Here is a 20,311-nt window from a genome sequence, read left to right as displayed (position 1 = left end):
CATGTTTACTTTCCTCCTCTTCTGCTGCCACCTGATTGTCGGGGGGGGGGGGGGGGCCCTGGAGACAGGCGCCAGGCCCCTTACAGGTGTAATGCCTGTACCCCCCTGATGGCAGCCCTGACTACAGGTACTGCTTGATTTCCCTGGTTCTGAAATTTACATTTGTTGACTGTCCTTCCTGTTGCCATTTAACAATTACATTTGATAATCGAGCACACAAGAACCTTGTGTTATTCGAGTACGAAATATACAAATAAGTCTTCCCCAAATACTGACTGCTACAGCCAGGTGAAGATCATTGTAGCCATGGCCACCCGAACAGTGGTCAACTAGAATGTTATTAACCTAAGTGGAATGTTATTAACCTAAGATAGTTTGGCAAACTGACACTTGATGTTAACAGAACTATTATGTTTCCTTGCAGGAGTGAAGGAAGGGACCTTATTGAAGCGAGGACGAGATAACGGCCAGTATTTTGCAAGAAGATTTGTCCTTACATTGCTAGATGGCACTTTAAAATACTTCATAAAAGCAGATGTGAGCAACTTCTAAACATCAGAAAAATAGGACTAGTGATGTGTTAGCTAGTGTCTTTTAAAATGGACACATGATGTGGTTATGAACATCAGACAATTATTCACTGATTTACTGTACCAATGTAAATAAATGCCTAGTTAAAAATCTCCAATTTAGTTATTGTAGTAGATTGTCAACAGCATAATTTACCATCCATTTGTAATGTCAACATTTCTCTCATCATCATGATCACTAGCATCAGGGTTGGTGCCACCATAAGGCAATTTAGGTTGCTGCCTGAGGGCGCCAGGATGGTGGGGCGGTAAATTCCATTCCTAGGGAGGAGCCCCATCGAATTCAGGAGCAAAAAAAGTGTTGGAACATAGCTCCAGTCACTTACAGGCAGGGGAGTGGCTAGTGTGGGCACCAGTTTCACCTACCCCACAGCTTTTGCAGGGTGTTTGGAGTCCCACATGGCGCAATCTGCGCTTTGCAGTCTGCACGGCACCTGTCATCTCTGCCCAGTCCCCACCTACTATAGAGTGCACTGAACCCGCCCCCTCCTCCTTGGCTCTGTCTATTCCTATACACAGACAGGAGGAGATCAGGAAGAGAGACGCTGCTAAGCATTCTTCACACTGATCTGAGGATTATTACACAATAAAACACAATGGCTTCTTCATAGGGAATACATTGGCATTTAGGACCCTGGGCACCCCGCTAGAAATGCCCACATTAGTGCCTCCCTGCCAGGCAAGTTAGTAGAGCCAAGTGGCTCAAGTTTTTTTGGTATTGGACTCCAGAGCCAGTTCACGCCATGAATCGCACAAAAACACACTGTGCGTTTCTGTGTGATTTACATGAGTTCCAGGTGCAGTGCAATTTCAGCCCATTGATTTGAATGGGCTGAAATCGTTTCAGACTGCACCAGTAGTTATAAGATTCACAGGAACCGGATCACATTGTACTGCTGTACCATAACAATCTGCTGCAGGAAAAAGCATTACATTTGCAACCTGTGTTTGGGGTGTCATTAACATTGACACCCACTTCAGATCGCAACTGCAGTGCATTTTGAACTTGTGGTGCAGGAAGCGCACGTGGAACACAGGTTTCCCACACTGTGTGTTGGTGGGAACTGGCCCTTTTGTTCTTTTGTTCCCACAAAAAGCAGGACAGTTGGGAAGTATCGATGATTGATTTGTATTGGGGAGGGGGATTAGTGTTTGGGGGGAGGTCTTGTACTGGGAAGAGGGAGTTGAGTGGGAGGATTTATGATGGAACTGGGCAACGGACTTGTGCTGGTGTGGGGGATTGGGGGGAAAGAGGATTTGTGCAGGAAGGGGATTTTGGAGTGATGTATTTGTGCTCGGATGAAGATTTGTGGTGGGAGGGGGTATTTAGGAGGTGGAAGAAGATTTGTGCTAGGAAGGGGTATTTAGAGAAGAGAATTTGTGCTAGAAATGGGAAAAAGATTTACACTAGGAGGGAGATCTGTGCTAGAAGGAGGATTGGGGGGGATTTGTTTTGCTGGGAGGGATTTGTTGTGCTGATAAGGAGGATTGGGGGAAAAGAGGATTTGGAGAGGGGTGGGGGAGGATTTGTACTGGAATAGGAGGTTGTGCTGGGAGGAATGATTTGGGGGGTGGAAGAGGATTTATTCTGAGAGGGGTATTGGAGGGAAAGAGAATTGGTGCTGGGAGGGGATGAGGATTGGTGTTGGGAAGAGGAATTGAGAGGTGTGGGGATAAGTGCTAGGATGAGGAAGAAGGGGGGATTGTGCTGGGACTGGGGATTTGGGGAGGCTGCATTTTTTTCTTTCTTTTTTGGGGGGGGGGGGGGGGTGAGGGGAGAATGAGTGTGGATTTTTGCTGAAAGGGTGAAGTTGGGGGAGGGGTGATTTTGTACTCTCCTTACCACTACACTCTGTGTTACACGCTCCTGTGCCCTGCATTATGTGCATTACACACTCCTGTACCCTGCATTCTGTACATTACACACTCCTGTCCTCTGCTTTCTGTGCATTACACACTCCTGTCTCCTGCATTCTGTGCATTAAACCCTTGTCCCCTGCATTCTGTGCATTAAATCCCTGTCCCCTGCATTCTGTGCATAACACTCCTGCCCCCTGCATTCTGTGCATAACACTCCTGCCCCCTCCATTTTGTGCATTATACCCCTGTCTCCTGCATTCTGTGCATAACACTCCTGTCTCCTGAATTCTGTGCATAACACCCCTGTCCCCTGCATTCTGCGCATGCCACTCCTGTCCCCTGCATTCTGCACATTATACTCCTGTTCCCTGCATTCTGCGCATTACACTCCTGTCTCTTGCATTCTGCGCATTACACTCCTGTCTCCTGCATTCTGTGCATTACACTCCTGTTCCCTGCATTATGTGCATAACACCTCTATCCCCTGCATTCTGTGCATGCCACTCCTGTCCCCTGTATTCTGAGAATTACACTCCTGTTCCCTGCATTCTGTGCATTACACTCCTGTCTCCTGCATTCTGTGCAATACACTCCTTTCTCCTGCATTCTGTGCATTACATTCCTGTCTCCTGCATTCTGTGCATTACACTCCTGTTCTCTGCATTCTGTGCATAACACCTCTGTCCCATGCATTCTGTGCATTACACTCCTGTCTCCTGCTTTCTGTGTTGGGGGGTATGCATTCCCCAAAGCTGTGCCCTCTCTTCTACCGGGCACAGTACGGATGTTTTAGTTTACCTCACCTGCCAGCTGCCCGTAACCAGTGTGGGGAAGTGGGGAATGCATAAATCTACCCCCTCATTACACACTGTCTACATACTGTCTAGGGCCAGTTCGGCACAGATCAAATTTTCAATGTTGTGTGTCATCCTGTTCGAATACAACATAAAGGAGGTACCAGCGAGGCTGTAGATAGTGGGGGGGGGGTTGCACCAAAATGCACCTTCGCCCGTGTAGACAAAAATCCTTGCACCGGCCCTGACTGGCATCATATTAGATTGGCTGAAAGATAGAAGAATGGGCAAGTTATATTAGCTACTGTTAGCTGCAGATCTACTCCATTGTGCAGTAACTTCAATGGTCACTACCCAAGATACGTACTTTTGCTTTGTCAAAGTGCTTGACTTTATTTGCAACTTGAAACAAAGGATTCACAACCTTAAAATAGCAGACGTATGGTTGCTTAAATAAAGCTTAAACTTCAGCTTTATACTAGAAGTTCTGTACATGTCTGTGTTTATTCTGAATCTTCATTGGCATCACACAACACCCACATATAGCACCCATAACATATAAGGTCTTTAAAGTAGAAGGATTTGTAGAAAGGTATCTAATATCCTAGTTATCATGCAAGACACTTGTTAAAGGAAACCTGCACAACAATCAATATGGATGCCATTGTTAACCTCCTACTGAAAATGCCAGTTGGCTAGCTGTCTCTGGTATGGTTTCTACAAGGCAGAATGTCAGCTGCATAAATAGGAATGCCAAACACAACTGAATGCTGTTTTTCACCTTCACTTTCTTTAGATACAATGTATAAAATGCATTAAATGTACAAATAACTTGCTTAGCAAACATGAATCAATGTGCTGCATTTCTTTAACTTTCATCTGTCCTAATTTTTAGGCCAAGGAACCAAAAGCTGTAATTAAAATTGACAGTATTAATGCCACTTTTCAGCCAGAAAAAATGAAACAAAATCATGGCTTACAGATCACATACATTAAGGATAACAGGACCAGAAATATGTTTGTGTACCACAATAATGGGCAGGTAAAATGTTTATTTTTGAAGATTTTTATTTATCCATTAAAGACTGGATACATTAGCTACTGCAGTGACTTAATGTTACATAGTTACATAGTAGGTGAGGTAAAAAAAAAGCCACAAGTCCATCAAGTCCAACCTATTTATGTGATTATATGTCAGTATTACCTTGTATATCCCTGTATGTTGTGGTCGTTCAGGTGCTTATCTAATAGTTTCAAGAAACTATTGATGCTCCCCACTGAGACTACCACCTGTGGAAGGGAATTCCACATCCTTGCCACTCTTACAGTAAAGAACTCTCTATGTAGTTTAAGGTTAAACCTTTTTCCTTCTAATTTTAATGAGTGGTCACATGTCTTGTTAAACTCCCTTGAAAAAAAATGTGTCCCTATTGTGGGTTCACCAGTACGGTATTTGTAAATTTAAATCATATCCCCTCTCAAGCGACTCCTCTCCAGAGAGAATAGGTTCAGAGCTCGCAGCCTTTCCTCGTAACTAATATCCTCCAGGCCCTTTATTAGCTTTGTTGCCCTTCTTTGTACTCCTTCTATTCCCAGTACATCCTTCCTGAGGACTGGTGCCCAGAACTGGACAGCATATTCTAGGTGCAGCTGGACCAGAGTCTTGTAGAGCGGGATAATTATCATTTTATCTCTGGAATTAATCCCTTTTTTAATGCATGCGGCTATTCTGTTTGCTTTGTTAGCAGCAGCTTAGCATTGCATGCCATTGCTGAGCCTATCATCTACTAGGACCCCCAGGTCCTTTTCCATCCTAGATTCCTCCAATGTCATAATTGTTTAGCAACTGTAGAGATAACATATGAGCTGTACAATGCATGCATTGTTTTCAATGGATCATCTGACACATTGATTTGCATCATTAGAAGGACTAATAAAGCACACTACTCAATAGCTCTACAGGAAGAAAAGCCGGCATATGTAGTGAGAAAATAAGTCTGTCCCTGTGCACATACACTACCGTGCAAAGGTCTTAAGCGGGGTACACACAGACTCATCAGGAACCGGCTGACTTCTTTAGCCCATGTGTAGAGCTCCTCATCTGACAGAAGCGTCTAACAAGCATGCTGGAAAACCAGCATCCGATCAGTGCTTTCAGCCAATAGCTGCAAGCACTGATCACTGTGTTCTGGCAGGGTAGCCAGTGGACACAGTATTCCAAGGACATAGTTGAATATACAGCTATATAAACAGGTAGGAGGAGTCTGCTATAAAGTTTTTTTGTTAAAGTCCTTGCAATGTACATAGATCACCCAGAGGGGTTTGTTTCTTTTTCAACAAAATTGGAGTTACTCTTTAAATATATTTTTGCTTTTGCAGGAAATTGTTAGCTGGTTTAATGCTATCCGCGCTGCACAGTTTCATTATATGAAAGTTGCATTTCCCATAGCTCCTGACGAAGAGGTAAGTGAGAAAAATAATGTCATCGGGTACATTGCAAATTCAGACATGCAGCTTTTATTTGTGAAAGGGTTCTAATATCTTATCTTGAGCATGACAGCACAGATATGGCAAGCTTCATAGGGTTTGATTTACTAAAGGCCAATAGACTGTGTACTTTGCAGTTGCACGCTGCAAGTGCAGTTGCTCCAGAGCTTACTAAATGAGGTGAAGCTTCACTTTGCAAAGAGTAACCAATTACGTGCAAGAAAAAGCTTTTCATCTCTGGAGCAACTGCTCTTGCAGAGTGCAACTGAACTTTGCAAAGTGCACATTGTATTTGTCTTTAGTAAATCAACCCTATTGTGTCTCTAATTTAAAAATAGCCATAAACAAGCTGGGCAAGGTAACAATCTCACTTCTTCCTGACAATGGCAAAATCAATAAAAAATGAAAAAAATCCAGGGGCACTTGACAAAGGATTAGACCTGACATAAAGCAACCTGGAGTGGATGGTGATGCAATTAGGTATCACTTAAAAAAAAATTCTGTCATATGGGAGTGTTGGAAAACTTTAGTCGATAATCAGCTTCAGCTGCTGATCAGTGTATTCTGTTAGCAGAGGAGTCCCACCGTCAAAATACAATGTCCCTGTGGGGGGGAATCCTATATCCAACTGGCTTGTGTGGATGGAGGAATCTGTCGCTGATCTGGCAGCCCCCTGGATGATTGGAAAAAATATATAGCCAGCTTAAGATGAGGTCAGCTAGAATCCAAATGATTTGTTAACACTTCCAAAGTATTCCAATATGTGTGTTTTCATTGAAGTTACTATGTTGAGCTCAAGTGTGACGCAAAGGGTTGTGAGGATGAGGCCCTTGTCCTCATCAACATGGGGACAAGGTGCTTTGAGGGGTCACAGACCCCCAAAGCATCCTCCCAATGTTGAGGGTATGTGGCCTGGTACGGTTCAGGAGGGAGGGGGGGCCGCTCTCTCGCCCCCCCTCTTTTCCTGCGGCCTGCCAGGTTGCGTGCTCGGATAAAGGGTCTGATATGGATTTTTAGGGGGACCCCCACGTCAATTTTTTAAAAAATTTGATGCGGGGTTCCCCTTAATATCCATATCAGACCTGAAGGGTCTGGTTATGGATATTTAGGGGGACCCCCACGTCAATTTTTTTTTTTTAATTTGACACGGGGTTCCCCTTAATATCCATGTCAGACCTGAAGGGCCTGGTAATTGAATTTAGGGGAACCCCCACGCTTTTTTTTTTTTTTTATCAATGAATGAATGAATTGTCGGCTAATGCAGAGAACACTCATTGAGTGTTCTCTGTATTACGGGACCCGACAATAGCCGCAAGTGATTTTAAAAGACTTTTTTTCCTGCACAAATGACACTTTGTGCAGGGACAGTTCTAAGCACCAGAAACATGCGCCCCTTCACAGGCATACTATAGATACCCCCCAGCTACGAAATTTAAAGGAATATTACACTTTTATTGTTTCACTTTATTCATTATTAAAATCACTGCTCCTGAAAAAACGGCCGTTTTTAAAACTTTTTTTTGTATTGATCCATGTCCCCTGGGGCAGGACCCGGGTCCCCAAACACTTTTTAGGACAGTAACCTGCATATTACCCTTTAAAATTAGCACTTTAGATTTCTCCCATAGACTTGTATAGGGTGTTCTGGCTTTTCGAATTTGCTGCGAACAGCCCAAATTGTTCACTGTTCTCTGAACAGGCGAACAGGCAATGTTCGAGTAGAACATGAGTTCGACTCGAACTCGAAGCTCATGCCTAGTTACTAGTAGTGATGAAATATTTATGAAGGTTTTCGTTTTTATGCAATAATGGATGCATACTTATATAACAACTTAAAATACTACAAAAATTCTGTGTGACCTGCAGTAAAAAATAGTTTCCAAAAATAAATTCTCCCTCTGTGATTGAAAACAGTGAAGGTAAACTATGTATACTGCTGACCTACTCTAAGAGACCCCTGATCTCTTTATATAGGAGTACCTATCGCTGCCCAAAGCTATAACAAGGGGTGTTTGTTCAATCCTTGTGAAAACATTAACATTAAATATTTTATTTTTTTCAAGTGTAAAAAAATGTTTTTTAAAATCAAATAAAAAAATATATTAAAGCACTCCCGTGCGCACTCGCAAGTGCAAATTCACACGCATATGTAAACAGCGATTGCCCCCACACATGTGAGGTATCGCTGCAGACATCAGGGTGAGAGCGATAGTTCTAGTCCTATGGCTCATGTTTAACGCTAAACTGATAACCTATCATGCTTTTAAAGCATCCCATATGGATATTTTTAGGTACTGTAGTTTGTCACCATTTCACAGAAATGCACAATTTTTAATTTTGACATGTTTGTTATCTCTTTACTTGATTCACCATTATCTTTTATATATTTTTTAAAAATGTGGTATTATATTGTGTTCATATGCATTAAAATTCACGTAAGCACATCTTTGCATTTGATAAACGGCTGCACAAATACCTTTCTTTATAAAACAACCGCAATTTTATTTTCCAGGGCCTCTGCTTTCAGAAAATATGTAATGTTTTGGAGTTCTAAGAAATTTTCTAGTGAAAATATGCTGATTGTAACATGTATGTGAAAAATGTCAAAACCACCCCAGACAGCAAGTGGTTAAACATGTTTCAGACATGTTTGCTAGATTGTTTACAGTAATTTCAACATAGCCATTCAGCTAAGTAGACTCTCTTCTCAAGGAAATTTTTTTGTTCTTACCTCTAGATCCTAACACGTTTGCCTCAGAACTTCATAAAAGAAGGCTACATGGAGAAGACAGGACCAAAGGTAATAATAAAAAAGGGAATTATATCAGGTGTAAAAATGACAAAATTCTCTATCATTTCAAACTCTGCCGAGAACATCTGGGATTTTTTAGGGCTATAAAACTTGTCTATTGGGTTGGTGTCACGATGAAGAATTCCAGCATCATAACAATATGAGATGTATTATTAGATTGTAAGCTCTTCTGAGACGGCCCATCTTGATCCTCTTGTATTTTATTGTATTGTAACTGTATTGTCTCCTTTTTATATTGTAAAGCGCTGTGTAAATTGTTAACGCTATATAAATCCTGAATAATAATAATAATATTGCTCTTTTTTCCGCATCTCGTTATTATGCACGTTTTACACACATTTTTATGCGCACTACCATTAAACTCTATTGGAATGTACATTTTTATGAAAGAGTATTAAAGTCTTGCATGTTGCATCTTTGGTGCGCTGTCATAAAACGCACGTTCTAATAAATTTAACAAGTTCAATGGCTGCTCACCTAGAAACATGTGTAACATGCATAACAGCGTGAATCAGAAATACTGCACTGCACAGATGTGAACCTGGCCTAACCCTTTACATACGCATAGTAGTTTCCACCATGCGCTTAAACAGAAACATGCACACTTCACAGCATTCACTGTTGACATTCTTACCTTTGCAAAATGCCTGCTTCAGTTTCTGCCACGCCAGGACATTATTACGCTCATCCCATACACTCTTATGTCAGTAATCTTGGGCACATCTGTGTGTCAATATGATAAGGTTTCACAGTTACGGCAACCAGCATATTATTTAACAATATGATATGAATCTCATGCATATTTCTCTCTTGGATTTCTCTCTTGTTTTATTAGTCCTCTGGACCTTATATCATAGGCATGTTCAATATCTAACTGCCTGGTGTCTCCCTAACCCCCCTGGCGGTATTCCCGAGTCTGGCTCGGGGTGAAAATTCAGAACCAAAAGCGGTAACCCCGAGCCAGACTCGGGATCGCATTGCTGGATCCAGGATGAGTTTCTTACCTTGTCCCCTGGATCCAGCGATGTCTCCCCGCACTGTGAGCGGCTCGTCCTCTGCTCGATTCATCACATCGCCGGGCTCCGTTCCCTGCGAGCGTTGGGACGAAATTAAAAAAAGTAAAACACACACATTACATGTATGATGTAATCTTACAGATTACATTGCTGTATGTAATTATTTCACATCCCCTTTGTCCCTAGTGGTTTCTCCAGTGTGCTGCATGCAGTTTTATATTATAAAAACTGTTCTTTACGCCTGGAAACTGGAGATTGTCCATAGCAACCAAAACTGTCCCTTTACATCAAAAATGGTTTTAGACCAACTAGAAAACAGCGACAATAAATTAGAATCACTCGCAGAATTGAGCAATAACAATTTGTGGGGAGATCCGTCATCAAATACTGAAAAGTAATGACAGTGACAATTCTGAAACAGAGCAAATTTCTGTGTTTTTGATTTGATTACATTATTGAATAATTTTTATTATTATTATATTATTATTTAGTATAATTATTTCTAATTATTTATTATATTATAATTTATTATTTAATTTTTCAAACTTTATCATACCCGGGATGTCTACTAGACTCTGGTTTGGACAGATTTATTCCTAAGAATTACAGGACTACAATATAAAACGCCAAATTTCCATGCAAAATAATTGTACCGCTTTCAGCACCTAAAATCTGAAATAATCATACCGCCAGGGAGGTTAAACATCAGTGTATCCACTTTTTAGAAAGGTGACTTTAATACAGCAGGAATTATCGCATATGGATAGGGTTTGGCTTTGGCTGTATAGTTTCGCAGATGTGTATTGCTCTTAGCCCTTGTACACACGGTCGGAGATTCCGACAACCAAGTCCATCGGAGTAATTCCGACGGATTAATTCCGGAAGAGGTCCGGAAGTGATGTTGCATACACACGGTCGGACTAAGTTGTCGGAAAATCTGATTGTACATAACGTGATGACGCTATTTCGTTAGGACGGGACTACGTTCAGGCTAGTAGCCAATAGCTTTGGTCTAGGAATTTGATCTGAGCATGCGTGGCACCTTGTCCGTCGAAGTAGGCTACACATGATCGGAGTATGTCCGATCGGAGCATTTTGTCGGAAAATTTTACCGGCAAGTTGGAAAAATTGGTCCGTCGGAATATCCGACGGAAACAGTCCGATGCAGACCACATACAGTCGGAATATCCGACAAAACGGTCCGATAGGAAACATTCCGACGGAATCTCCGACCATGTGTACAAGGTCTTAGACTGTTTACTACCAATTACGAAAAGCTATTCACAACTTGGCTTCACTAAGAGCCGGTTCACACAGGGGCGACTCAGATCTGACTTCAGGTCGCCCCTAGTCGCCTTAAGTCGCGCTACATGTAAAAATCAATGTAAGTGAATGAGAGCCGTCTTAATGCACACTACTGAAGTCGCTCTGACTTCAGAAAAGGTTCCTGTACTACTTCTATCCGACTTGTAGGCGACTGGTACCCATTGATTTCAATGGAGGTCACCTCAAAGTCGGATATCAGTCTATACGGAGGCGATTCTCACAGAATTATCAGCTCTCAAAAGGGAACTCCACGCCAATTTTTTAAAATAAATTTGGCATGGAGTTCCCTTTTGAGAGCTGATAATTCTGTGAGAGTCGCCCCCCCGAGAGCATAACAGGCCCTTAGGTCTGGTATGGATTTTAAGGGGAACCCCCTACGCCGAAAAAACAGCATGGGGGTCCCCCCAGATCCATACCAGACCCTTATCCGGGCACGCTCCCCGGCCAGCCAGGAAAGGGGGTGGGGAGGAGCAAGCACCCCCCCCTCCTGAGCCATACCAGGCCGCGTGCCCTCAACGTAGGGGGTGCCATGTTGATGAGGACAAGAGCCTTTTCCCAACAACCCTGGCCGGGGTCTGCGGGCGGGGGGCTTATCGGAATCCGTGAGCCCCCTTTAATAAGGGGGCCCCTGGATACCGGTCCCTCACCCTATTTGAATGAGTATGGGTTAGAATGTACCAACATCTCCAGAAGAGAAGAACAGAAGACAGCGGCAGTGGCGACAGAAGACCGGCTTGCAAAAGAGCTAGAAGAAGGCACAGTGGCCCGGCAAGAAGAACTGAAGAGGGGGACAAGACCCCCGAAGTCGGAAGAAGAGGGCGGTGGCGAAGAAGAAAGCCGGGCTCCTCCTCTAGTGAAAGAGCTAGCAAAAGAGCAGAAGCTAGCGAGAAGACCCCCGAAGACGGAAGAAGACCCCCGGAGCTGTGAAATAAACTATTTTAACCCTTTTTCACAGGTGAACGGCCAGGGTTGTCGGGAAGAGGCCCTTGTCCTCATCAACATGGGGACAAGGTTCTTTGGGGTGGGGAAGCTGCACGGCTCCCCGTTCCCCAAGGCACCCCCCCATGTTGAGGGCACCCCCGCCTGGTACGGCTCAGGAGGGGGGGAGTTCCCCCTTGAGAGCTCATTCTCTGATTGGCCATGGCAAAAGTCGCCTGGCCTGGGGCGACTTAAAGTCGTGTTGTAAGTCGCCCCAAGTCGTGTCCAAGTCGTGTTCAAGTCGTGTCCAAGTTGCCTCCAAAAGTCGTGTTGAAAGTTGTGTTGCCCCTGTGTGAACCGAGCCTAACAGTTTGCATAGCATGTGAATGTGACTGGCTTTCAATGGAGCCGGTTCACACAAATGCAGGGAGGCCGCTGTGCGGTTTTGAAAAGGATCCTGTGTGTTTTTGGGATGGTTCAGGTGTGAATTTAGGGAAAAATTTGCAAATGAATCGCACCTGAAGCGGTGAACAGAAACACACAAGACTCCAGACTGCAACCCGCAGCTGTATATATGAACCCAGCCTTAAACTGAAATGTTCTTGTCAAACATGAGATTTAGGCCCCTTTCACACATGCGGACATTATGTCCGTATTTCATCCATCCGTTTGCAGATGAAATACGGACATGCATGCATTCCTATGGGATAGCGGGTGTCTGCGGATGTTATCGTCCGTCTCCGCTATGGTCCTATTCTGCAGACGGAGGAAAATCCTATTTTTCTATCCGTCTGCAGAGCGGATCGGATAAACAGACGGTCCGTGCTCATCCGATCCCCCATAGAGGAGAGTGGAGAGCTGAGAGGGTGTCGGGACCGCCCTGTTATCTGCCAGCTCAGCGGGAACAACGGAGCGATCCCCACTGAGCAAGCGGATCATCATGGGGTGGATCATTACTGATCTGTCCTGTGTGAAAGGGGCCTAAAATCTGACCGTTTTTGTTACTGACTTGCAAATTATAGAGAAAATGAGGGTGACCTGTTGTTCAGCACCACTCCTTCACTCTCTCCACATGATTTGTTTTTTTCAGACCTCACTATCATCATACCTCCCCCCCTTTCACACATGCGGACATTATGTCCGTTTTTCATCCATCCGTTTGTGGATGAAATACAGACATACATGCATTCCTATGGGATAGGGGGTGTCTGCGGATGAACATCCGCAGACACCCGATATCGTCCGCCTCCGCTATTGTCCGATTCTGCGGACGGAGGAAAATCTGATTTTTCTATCCGTCTGCAGAGCGGATCAGATGAACACGGACAGACGGTCCGTGTTCGTCCGATCCCCCATAGAGAATGGAGAGCTGACAGGGTGGTCCCTGCACAGTGTGCAGGGACCGCCGCTCTGTTATCCACCGGCTCAGCGGGGACAACGGAGCGATCCCCGCTGAGCAAGCGGATCATCAAGGGGCGGATCATTACTGATCCGTCCTGTGTGAAAGGGTTAGAGGAGGTCAAGTTCCTTTCTAAAGTAACAGACTTCTGCTGATTCAGCTTGCTGGGAAAATCTGTACACATACAAGGCATCTAGCTCCAATAGAGTAATTAGCTCTTCTCCCAAACAACATGGTTTAACCAGCTGGTTGGATTGTGGATAGCAATCACTGTGAAGCTGTAGCTATACAGGTAGTTATTTGTATACTAATGCTAAGACCTTCAGACAATATATCAATAAATTATAACCATATATAAAACATAAATAATCAATGAAAACGTGTGCCTCTCCCACAAAGTTACTATATATATATAAAAGTTGTTCAAAAGAAAATACATAAATGTTGGACTTATATATATATATTTTTTCATTTTAGCGTTTTTTTCACTTTAACACTCTTTTTGGACTTTATTTCAATGTGGTGTTCATTTATAACACATTATTCACATTTCATAGCTGTTCATTTACTTTTGCCGCCCCACAACAGCGCAGAAATACATATTTTTTTATTTCTCTAAACAATTACCCTATTTATCGGCCTATAACACGCACTTTTTACCCCTTAAAATCAGGTGGAAATCGTGGTGCGATCCCCCACCAATTGTGAGCCTCTGGCCGCTTTTCCCTGTTCTTGGCAGCTTTCGCCCTCTTTCGGCCGTTCTCAGCAAGAAAGCTGGTGAGAAAGGCCGAAAGCCGCCAAGAACGGCCGAGAGCTACCGAGCGCCGCCGAGATACACAGGACATCAGGCTCTGTATCTCGGCGGCGCCATTTTTAAACGCCAAAGCCCAAAATGACACTGACAAGGCTACAGATTAGGGTTGGCACCTGTCTGGTTTTGACCCGGACAGTCCAGGTTTGGACACATGTCAGCTACCCCCCTCTGTCAGTTACCCCCCTCTGTCAGCTCCCCTCCCCTGTCAGCTACCCCCCTCTGTCAGTTACCCCTTCTGTCAGCTCCCATGTCAGCTACCCCCCTCTGTCAGCCCCCCTCCCCTGTCAGTTACCCCCCTCTGTCAGTTACCCCCCATCTATCAGTTACCCTCCTCTGTCAGCTCCCCTCCCCTGTCAGCTACTCTCCCCAGTCAGCTCCCCCCCTGTCATGAGCTACTTCCCTCCTCTGTCAGCTCCATCCCCTCTGTCAGTTACCCCCCTCTGTCAGTTACCCCCCTCTGTCAGTTACCCCCCTCTGTCAGCTACCCCCCTCTGTCAGTTTCCCCCCCCCGTGTCAGCTCCCCTCCCCTGTCAGCTACTCCCCCCTCTGTCAGCTACCCTCCCCAGTCAACTAGCCCCCCGTCAGCTACCCTCCCCTGTCAGCTACCCTCCCCTGTCAGCTACCCCCCTCTGTCAGTTAACCCCTCCCCTGTCAGCTGCTCCCCTCCCTCTGTCAGCTACTCTCCCCCCTCTGTCAGCTACTCTCCCCCCTCTGTCAGCTACTCTCCCCCCTCTGTCAGCTGCTCCCCTCCCCCTCTGTCAGCTACTCTCCCCCCTCATTCAGCTACCCCCCCTCATTCCTCTACCCCCTCATTCAGCTACCCCCCCTGTCAGCTACTCCTCCCCCATTCAGCTACTCCACCGCTCATTCAGCTACCCCCCTCATTCAGCTACCCCCCCTCTGTCAGATACTCCCCCTTCCTCATTCAGCTACTCCTCCTCTCTGTCAGCTACTCCCCCCCCCCCTCTGTCAGCTACTCCCCCCCTCTGTCAGCTACTCCCCCCCTCTGTCAGCTACTCTCCCCCTCATTCAGCTACTCCCCTTCTGTCAGTTACCCCCCTCTGTCAGCTTCCATCCCCTATCAGTTACCCCCCCTCTGTCAGTTACCCCCCCATTCAGCTACCCCCCTGTCAGCTACTCCCCCCATTCAGCTACTCTCCCCCCTCATTCAGCTACTCCACCCCTCATTCAGCTACCCCCCTCTGTCAGCTACTCCCCCTTCCTCATTCAGCTACTCCCCCTTCCTCATTCAGCTACTCCCCCCTCTATGTCAGATACTCCCCTCTGTCAGCTACTCCCCCCCTCTGTCAGCTACTCTCCCCCTCATTCAGCTACTCCCCTTCTGTCATTTACCCCCCTCTGTCAGCTCCCCTCCCCACTCAGTTACCCCCTCCCCAGTCAGTTACCCCCTCCCCTGTCAGTTACCGCCTTCTCTGTCAGTTATCCCCCCTTTCAGTTACTCCCCCTCTGTCAGCTACCCCCCGTCAGCTACTCCCCCCTGTCAACTACCTCCCCCTGTCAACTACTCCCCCCATGTCAACTACTCCCCCCCCGTCAACTACTCCCCCCTTATTCAGATACTCCCCCCTCTGTCAGCTACTCTCCCCCCCTCTGTCAGCTACTCTGCCCCCCTCTGTCAGCTAGTCTCCCCTCTGTCAGCTACTCCCCCCCCCCCTCTGTCAGCTTCCATCCCCTGTCAGTTGCCCCCCCTTCTGTCAGTTACCACTGTCAGCTCCCCTCCCCAGTCAGCTACTTACTCCCCCTCTTTGTCAGCTCCCTCCCCAGTCAGCTACTCCCCCCCTCTGTCAGCTACTCCCCCCTCTGTCAACTACTCCCCTCTCTGTTAGCTACTCCCTCTCTTTGTCAGCTACTCCCCCCTCTGTCAGCTGCTCCCCTCTCTGTCAGCTATTTCCCCCTCTTTGTCAGCTACTTCCCCTCTCTGTCAGCTATTTCTCCTCTTTGTCAGCTACTCCCCCCCCCCGTCAGCTACTCCCCCCTCTGTCAGCAACCCCCTTTTTTTACCACCTTTCTCTCTCACCCCTTCTCCCTCTCAGCCCTCTTTTCTCTCCCACCCCTCTTCTCTCTCTCTCACCCCACACCCCCAATACACTCCCCCTCTCTCTTTCACACCCCCCTCTCTCTTCTTCTTCCTCACCCCCTTACCTCCTCCTCTCACCCTTTCTCACCTCCCTCTCCCACCTCTTTTCCCCCTCAGGGGCGAGGTCCCCATGATTCCTAACAGCGGCCCTTGGAGTGAGTGCACAAGTTTGGAGGCGTTTTGATTCCTGTGTCCTGCCGACACACTGGGCACAGCGATGCAGCACCTGCCTCTACTCTCCAAGTCCCCACACACAATGGAACGAAAGAAGGAAAATAGCACTACAGTAGAGCAGCTTCGCTCTGCCCCAAACTCCGACTCCCACACTTCCTGGCTCGAAGCGGCTCTCGGTAAGGCAGTCTAATATGGGTATTTAGGGGCGGGGTACACTGATGGGGGAGGGGTTCCCTGATCTAATAGAAGTCTCTAAGAGGGGTGTTAATAAGGGTCTAAGGGGGTGCTTAGGGGTCTAAGGGGGGTGCTGATATAAGGGGACCTAATGGGGGGTCCTCTATGGGGCACCCCTACATTTTGGAGGGGGTAACACTGACCTGTATTTTATGAAGGGAGGTGACAATGACCCCTTTGTTATAGGAGGTAACACTGTCCACATTATTGCTCCCATTAGTGCACCCAAAGGTGTCCCAGGTATTTACAATGTACATTTAGAATGTATACTACAAAAAAAGTGTTCGGGTTTGGCTTGATGAAAAGGTGGCAACCCTACTGCAGATGGACACTGATAAGGCTGCATTGATGGGCATTTAAATGTAGGTTTCTTTCCTTAAACTTCCCTCCTAAAAGTTTTTTTCCTTAAAATTCCCTCCTAAATTTGGGGTGCATGTTATACGCCGATAAATACGGTATACAAAGTGACATCTGCAATATTCCAGCATACACACAATTGTACAAAAAACTCATGTGTCCATGATTTAAAAAGTCCAGTATATAAGAGATTATTGATAGTGAAAATCTTTATTTCCTTTGTTCTCCACCTTAGTGACCAAAACTGTACACACAGAAAGCACACTAGAAACCTATGATCTCCTATTGGTAAGCAGGTCATATGAGCCAGATGTAATATGTAAAACAACAACCAGGCTTCGTTCTCTGTAACTTATAGCTAGAATTTCCAACTCATCCACTTATGCCAGCCACATCAACCAGGAGTACATAAAATTACCACCTCACCATGCCGCTATCCTCCAATAATAATGAGAAACTCCAGCTCCTCTGTTACTCATCAGTGGGTTGAACATAAAAAAACATATATGTGGGGATTTTGCCACATACACATGATCAGACTATCCGGCGGACTTAGTCTGGCAGACAAACCGCTGGAAAGTTCGCCAGACTTTCCGAACAAGCGGACCTTCCCACATACAACCGGACTTCAGCGGCGAGATTGACACATCGCTGGCCCATCACCTGGTATGGACTTAAAGGGGAAGCCCTACGCCGAAAAAACGGCGTGGGGGTCCCCCCCAAGGTCCATATAAGACCCTTATCTGAGCATGCAACCCGGCCGCTCGCTCGTCCCCACCCCCTCCTGAGCCATACCAGGCCATGTGCCCTCAACCTGGGGGGTGCTTTGGGGAAGGGAGGCCCTGTGTCCCCCCACCCCAAAGCACATTGTCCCCATGTTGATGAGGACAAGGGCCTCTTCCCGACAACCCTAGCCGTTGGTTGTCGGGGTCTGCGGGCGGGGGGCTTATCGTAATCAGTAATTAATAAGGGGCCCCCAGATACCGGCCCCCCACCCTATGTGAATGAGTATGGGGTACAATGTACCCCTACCCATTCAACTGGTGAAAAAAATTTAAATAAAAGACAACACAAGGTTTTAAAATAATTTATTGCACAGCTCCTGGGGTCTTCTTCTGTCTTAGGGGGTCTTCTTGCCGGACTCCTCCGATATTTTCTGCTCTTTTGCTAGCTCTTTTACTAGCGGAGGAGCCCGGATTTCTTCTTAGTCGCCATCCGGGGGTCTTCTTCCGACTTGGGGGGTCTTGTCCCCCTCTTCGGTTCTTCTTGCCGGGCCTCCGCTTTCTTCCTATAGCTCTTTTACTAGCAATAGCACGGTCTTCCGTCGCCGCCGCCTCTTCTTCCGACTTGGGGGGTTTTGTCCCCCTCTTCAGTTCTTCTTGCCGGGGCCTCCACTTTCTTCTTCCAGCTCTTTTACTACCGGTGGCCCGGTCTTCTGTTGCCACAATTTTTGAGTCAAAACTACTCTCTAAGTCCGCCAGACTTTTGGGGGAAAAAAGTCCGCCGGAGCCCACACACGGGCGGATTGTCCGCCGGATAGTTTGATCATGTGTACACGGCATTATGATCCTTATGTGGTCCTGACCTTTTCCTGAGTCATTCCCTTTCTTCTCTGTTTTCCACTATTCAAACGCCTGTAGGAGCACCTTTTTTGAGCTGCAGTGTGCATGAGGCCTTAATAACTTATAAGCTACAATTGAAAGGTGGAGTCGGGTAAACATAGAGTGCTGTAGCCATTGCTCCTAACCAGTGCCCAGCACTACAGCTTACTGGAAGACACTGGTTTAGATGTATGCTTCCTGTACACACCTCCCAACTTTTTAAGATGGGAACGAGGGACGCCTATTAGCAAAAACAGTGCCTTGAAAAAGTAGTCATACCCCTTGAAATTTTCCACATATTGTCATGGTACAACCAAAGAGGCAAATGTATTTTGTTGGAATTTTATGTGATGGACCAACACAAAGTGGCATACAATTGTGAAGTGGATGGAAAATTTTAAATGTTTTCAACATTTTTTTACAAATAATTATCTGAAAAGTGTGGCATGCATTTGTATTTAGGCCCCTTTGCTCTGTCCACCTGTGTGTAATTTAATCTCAATATAAATACAGCTGTTCTGTGAAGCCCTCTTGGGTTTGTTAGAGAACCTTAGTGAAAAATAGCATCATGAAGGCCATGGAACACACCAGACAAGTCAGGGATGAAGTTGTAAAGTAGTTTAAAGCAGGGTTAGGTTATAAAAAAAAATTATCCCAAGCTTTGAACATCACACGGAGCACAGTTCAATCCATCACCCGGAAATGGAAAGAGTATGGCACAACTGCAAACCTACCAAGATATGGTCGTCCACCTAAACTGAAAGGAGAAGATTATTTAGAGAAGTAGTCAAGAGGCCCATGGTAACTCTGAAGGAGCTGCAGAGATCCACAGCTCTGATGGCAGAATCTGTCCACAGGACAACTATTAGTCATGCACGCCACAAATCTGGCCTTTATGGAAGAGTGGCGAGAAGAAAGCCACTTCTGAAATAAAGCCATAAGAACTCCCATTTGCAGTTTGCATGAAGCCATGTGGAGGACACAGCAAACATTTAGATGAAGGTGCTCTGGTCAGATGAGACCAAAATTGAACTTTTTGGCCTAAAAGCAAAACGCTATGTGTGGCGGAAAACGAATACTGCACATCACCTTGAACACACCATCCCCACTGTGAAACATGGTGGTAGCAGCATTATATTATTATTATTATTATTATTATTATTATTATTATTATTATTATACAGGTTTTATATAGCGCCAACAGTTTGCGCAGCGCTTTACAACATAAGGGCAGACATTACAGTTACATTACAATTTGGTACAAGAGGAATTAGAGGGCCCTGCTCCTTAGAGCTTACAATCTAAAAAGGAAGGGTTATAACAGTGTTAGTTAGAAGCAGGATAGGCTTCTTTGAAGAGAAGGGTTTTCAATTATCGCCTAAAGATGGAGGAAAGATTAGGAGACAGTCAGACAGATTGAGGTAGGAAGTTCCAAAGAATGGGAGAAGCTCTGGAGAAATCCTGGAGGCGAGCAAGTGAGGAGGTGACAAGGGAGTTAGAGAGCAGGAGGTCTTGGGATGACCGAAGAGAGCGGCTTGGTTGGTATTTTGGGGCTAGGTTAGTGATGTAGCTGGGGGCAGAGTTGTAGAATTGAAAATTTGAAATTATTGTAAGAACTTTAAATTTTATTTGTTGGGTGAGTGGAAGCCAGTGGAGGGATTGGCAGAGAGGGGTGGATGGTTGGTAAGGTGGATGAGTCTTGCAGCCACATTCATTATGGACTGAAGGGGGGATAGTCTATGTAAAGGTAATCCAATGAGGATGGAATTGCAGTAGTTGAGGCGAGCGATGACCACGGAGTGAATTAGAAGCTTGGTGGTGTCATTAGTTA

General features: G+C 45.7%; 1 protein-coding gene across 1 annotated transcript in view; it reads left to right on the top strand.

Moving 5' to 3' along the window:
- LOC143927887 (arf-GAP with dual PH domain-containing protein 1-like) overlaps nucleotides 1–20,311 on the top strand; it is a 77,434-nt gene that overhangs the window by 38,851 nt on the left and 18,272 nt on the right. The window contains exons 5-8 of the mRNA XM_077452331.1: nucleotides 425–537; nucleotides 4,140–4,286; nucleotides 5,624–5,707; nucleotides 8,469–8,531. Of these exons, the coding sequence (XP_077308457.1) occupies nucleotides 425–537; nucleotides 4,140–4,286; nucleotides 5,624–5,707; nucleotides 8,469–8,531 (407 nt within the window). The remainder of the gene's footprint in view (nucleotides 1–424; nucleotides 538–4,139; nucleotides 4,287–5,623; nucleotides 5,708–8,468; nucleotides 8,532–20,311) is intronic.

Source organism: Lithobates pipiens, unplaced genomic scaffold (assembly GCF_037356315.1).
Source record: "Lithobates pipiens isolate NorthernLeopardFrog02 unplaced genomic scaffold, aLitPip1_a1.2 Scaffold_23, whole genome shotgun sequence".
NCBI lineage: Eukaryota > Metazoa > Chordata > Amphibia > Anura > Ranidae > Lithobates > Lithobates pipiens.
This window is presented reverse-complemented; position numbering and strand designations above follow the sequence as displayed.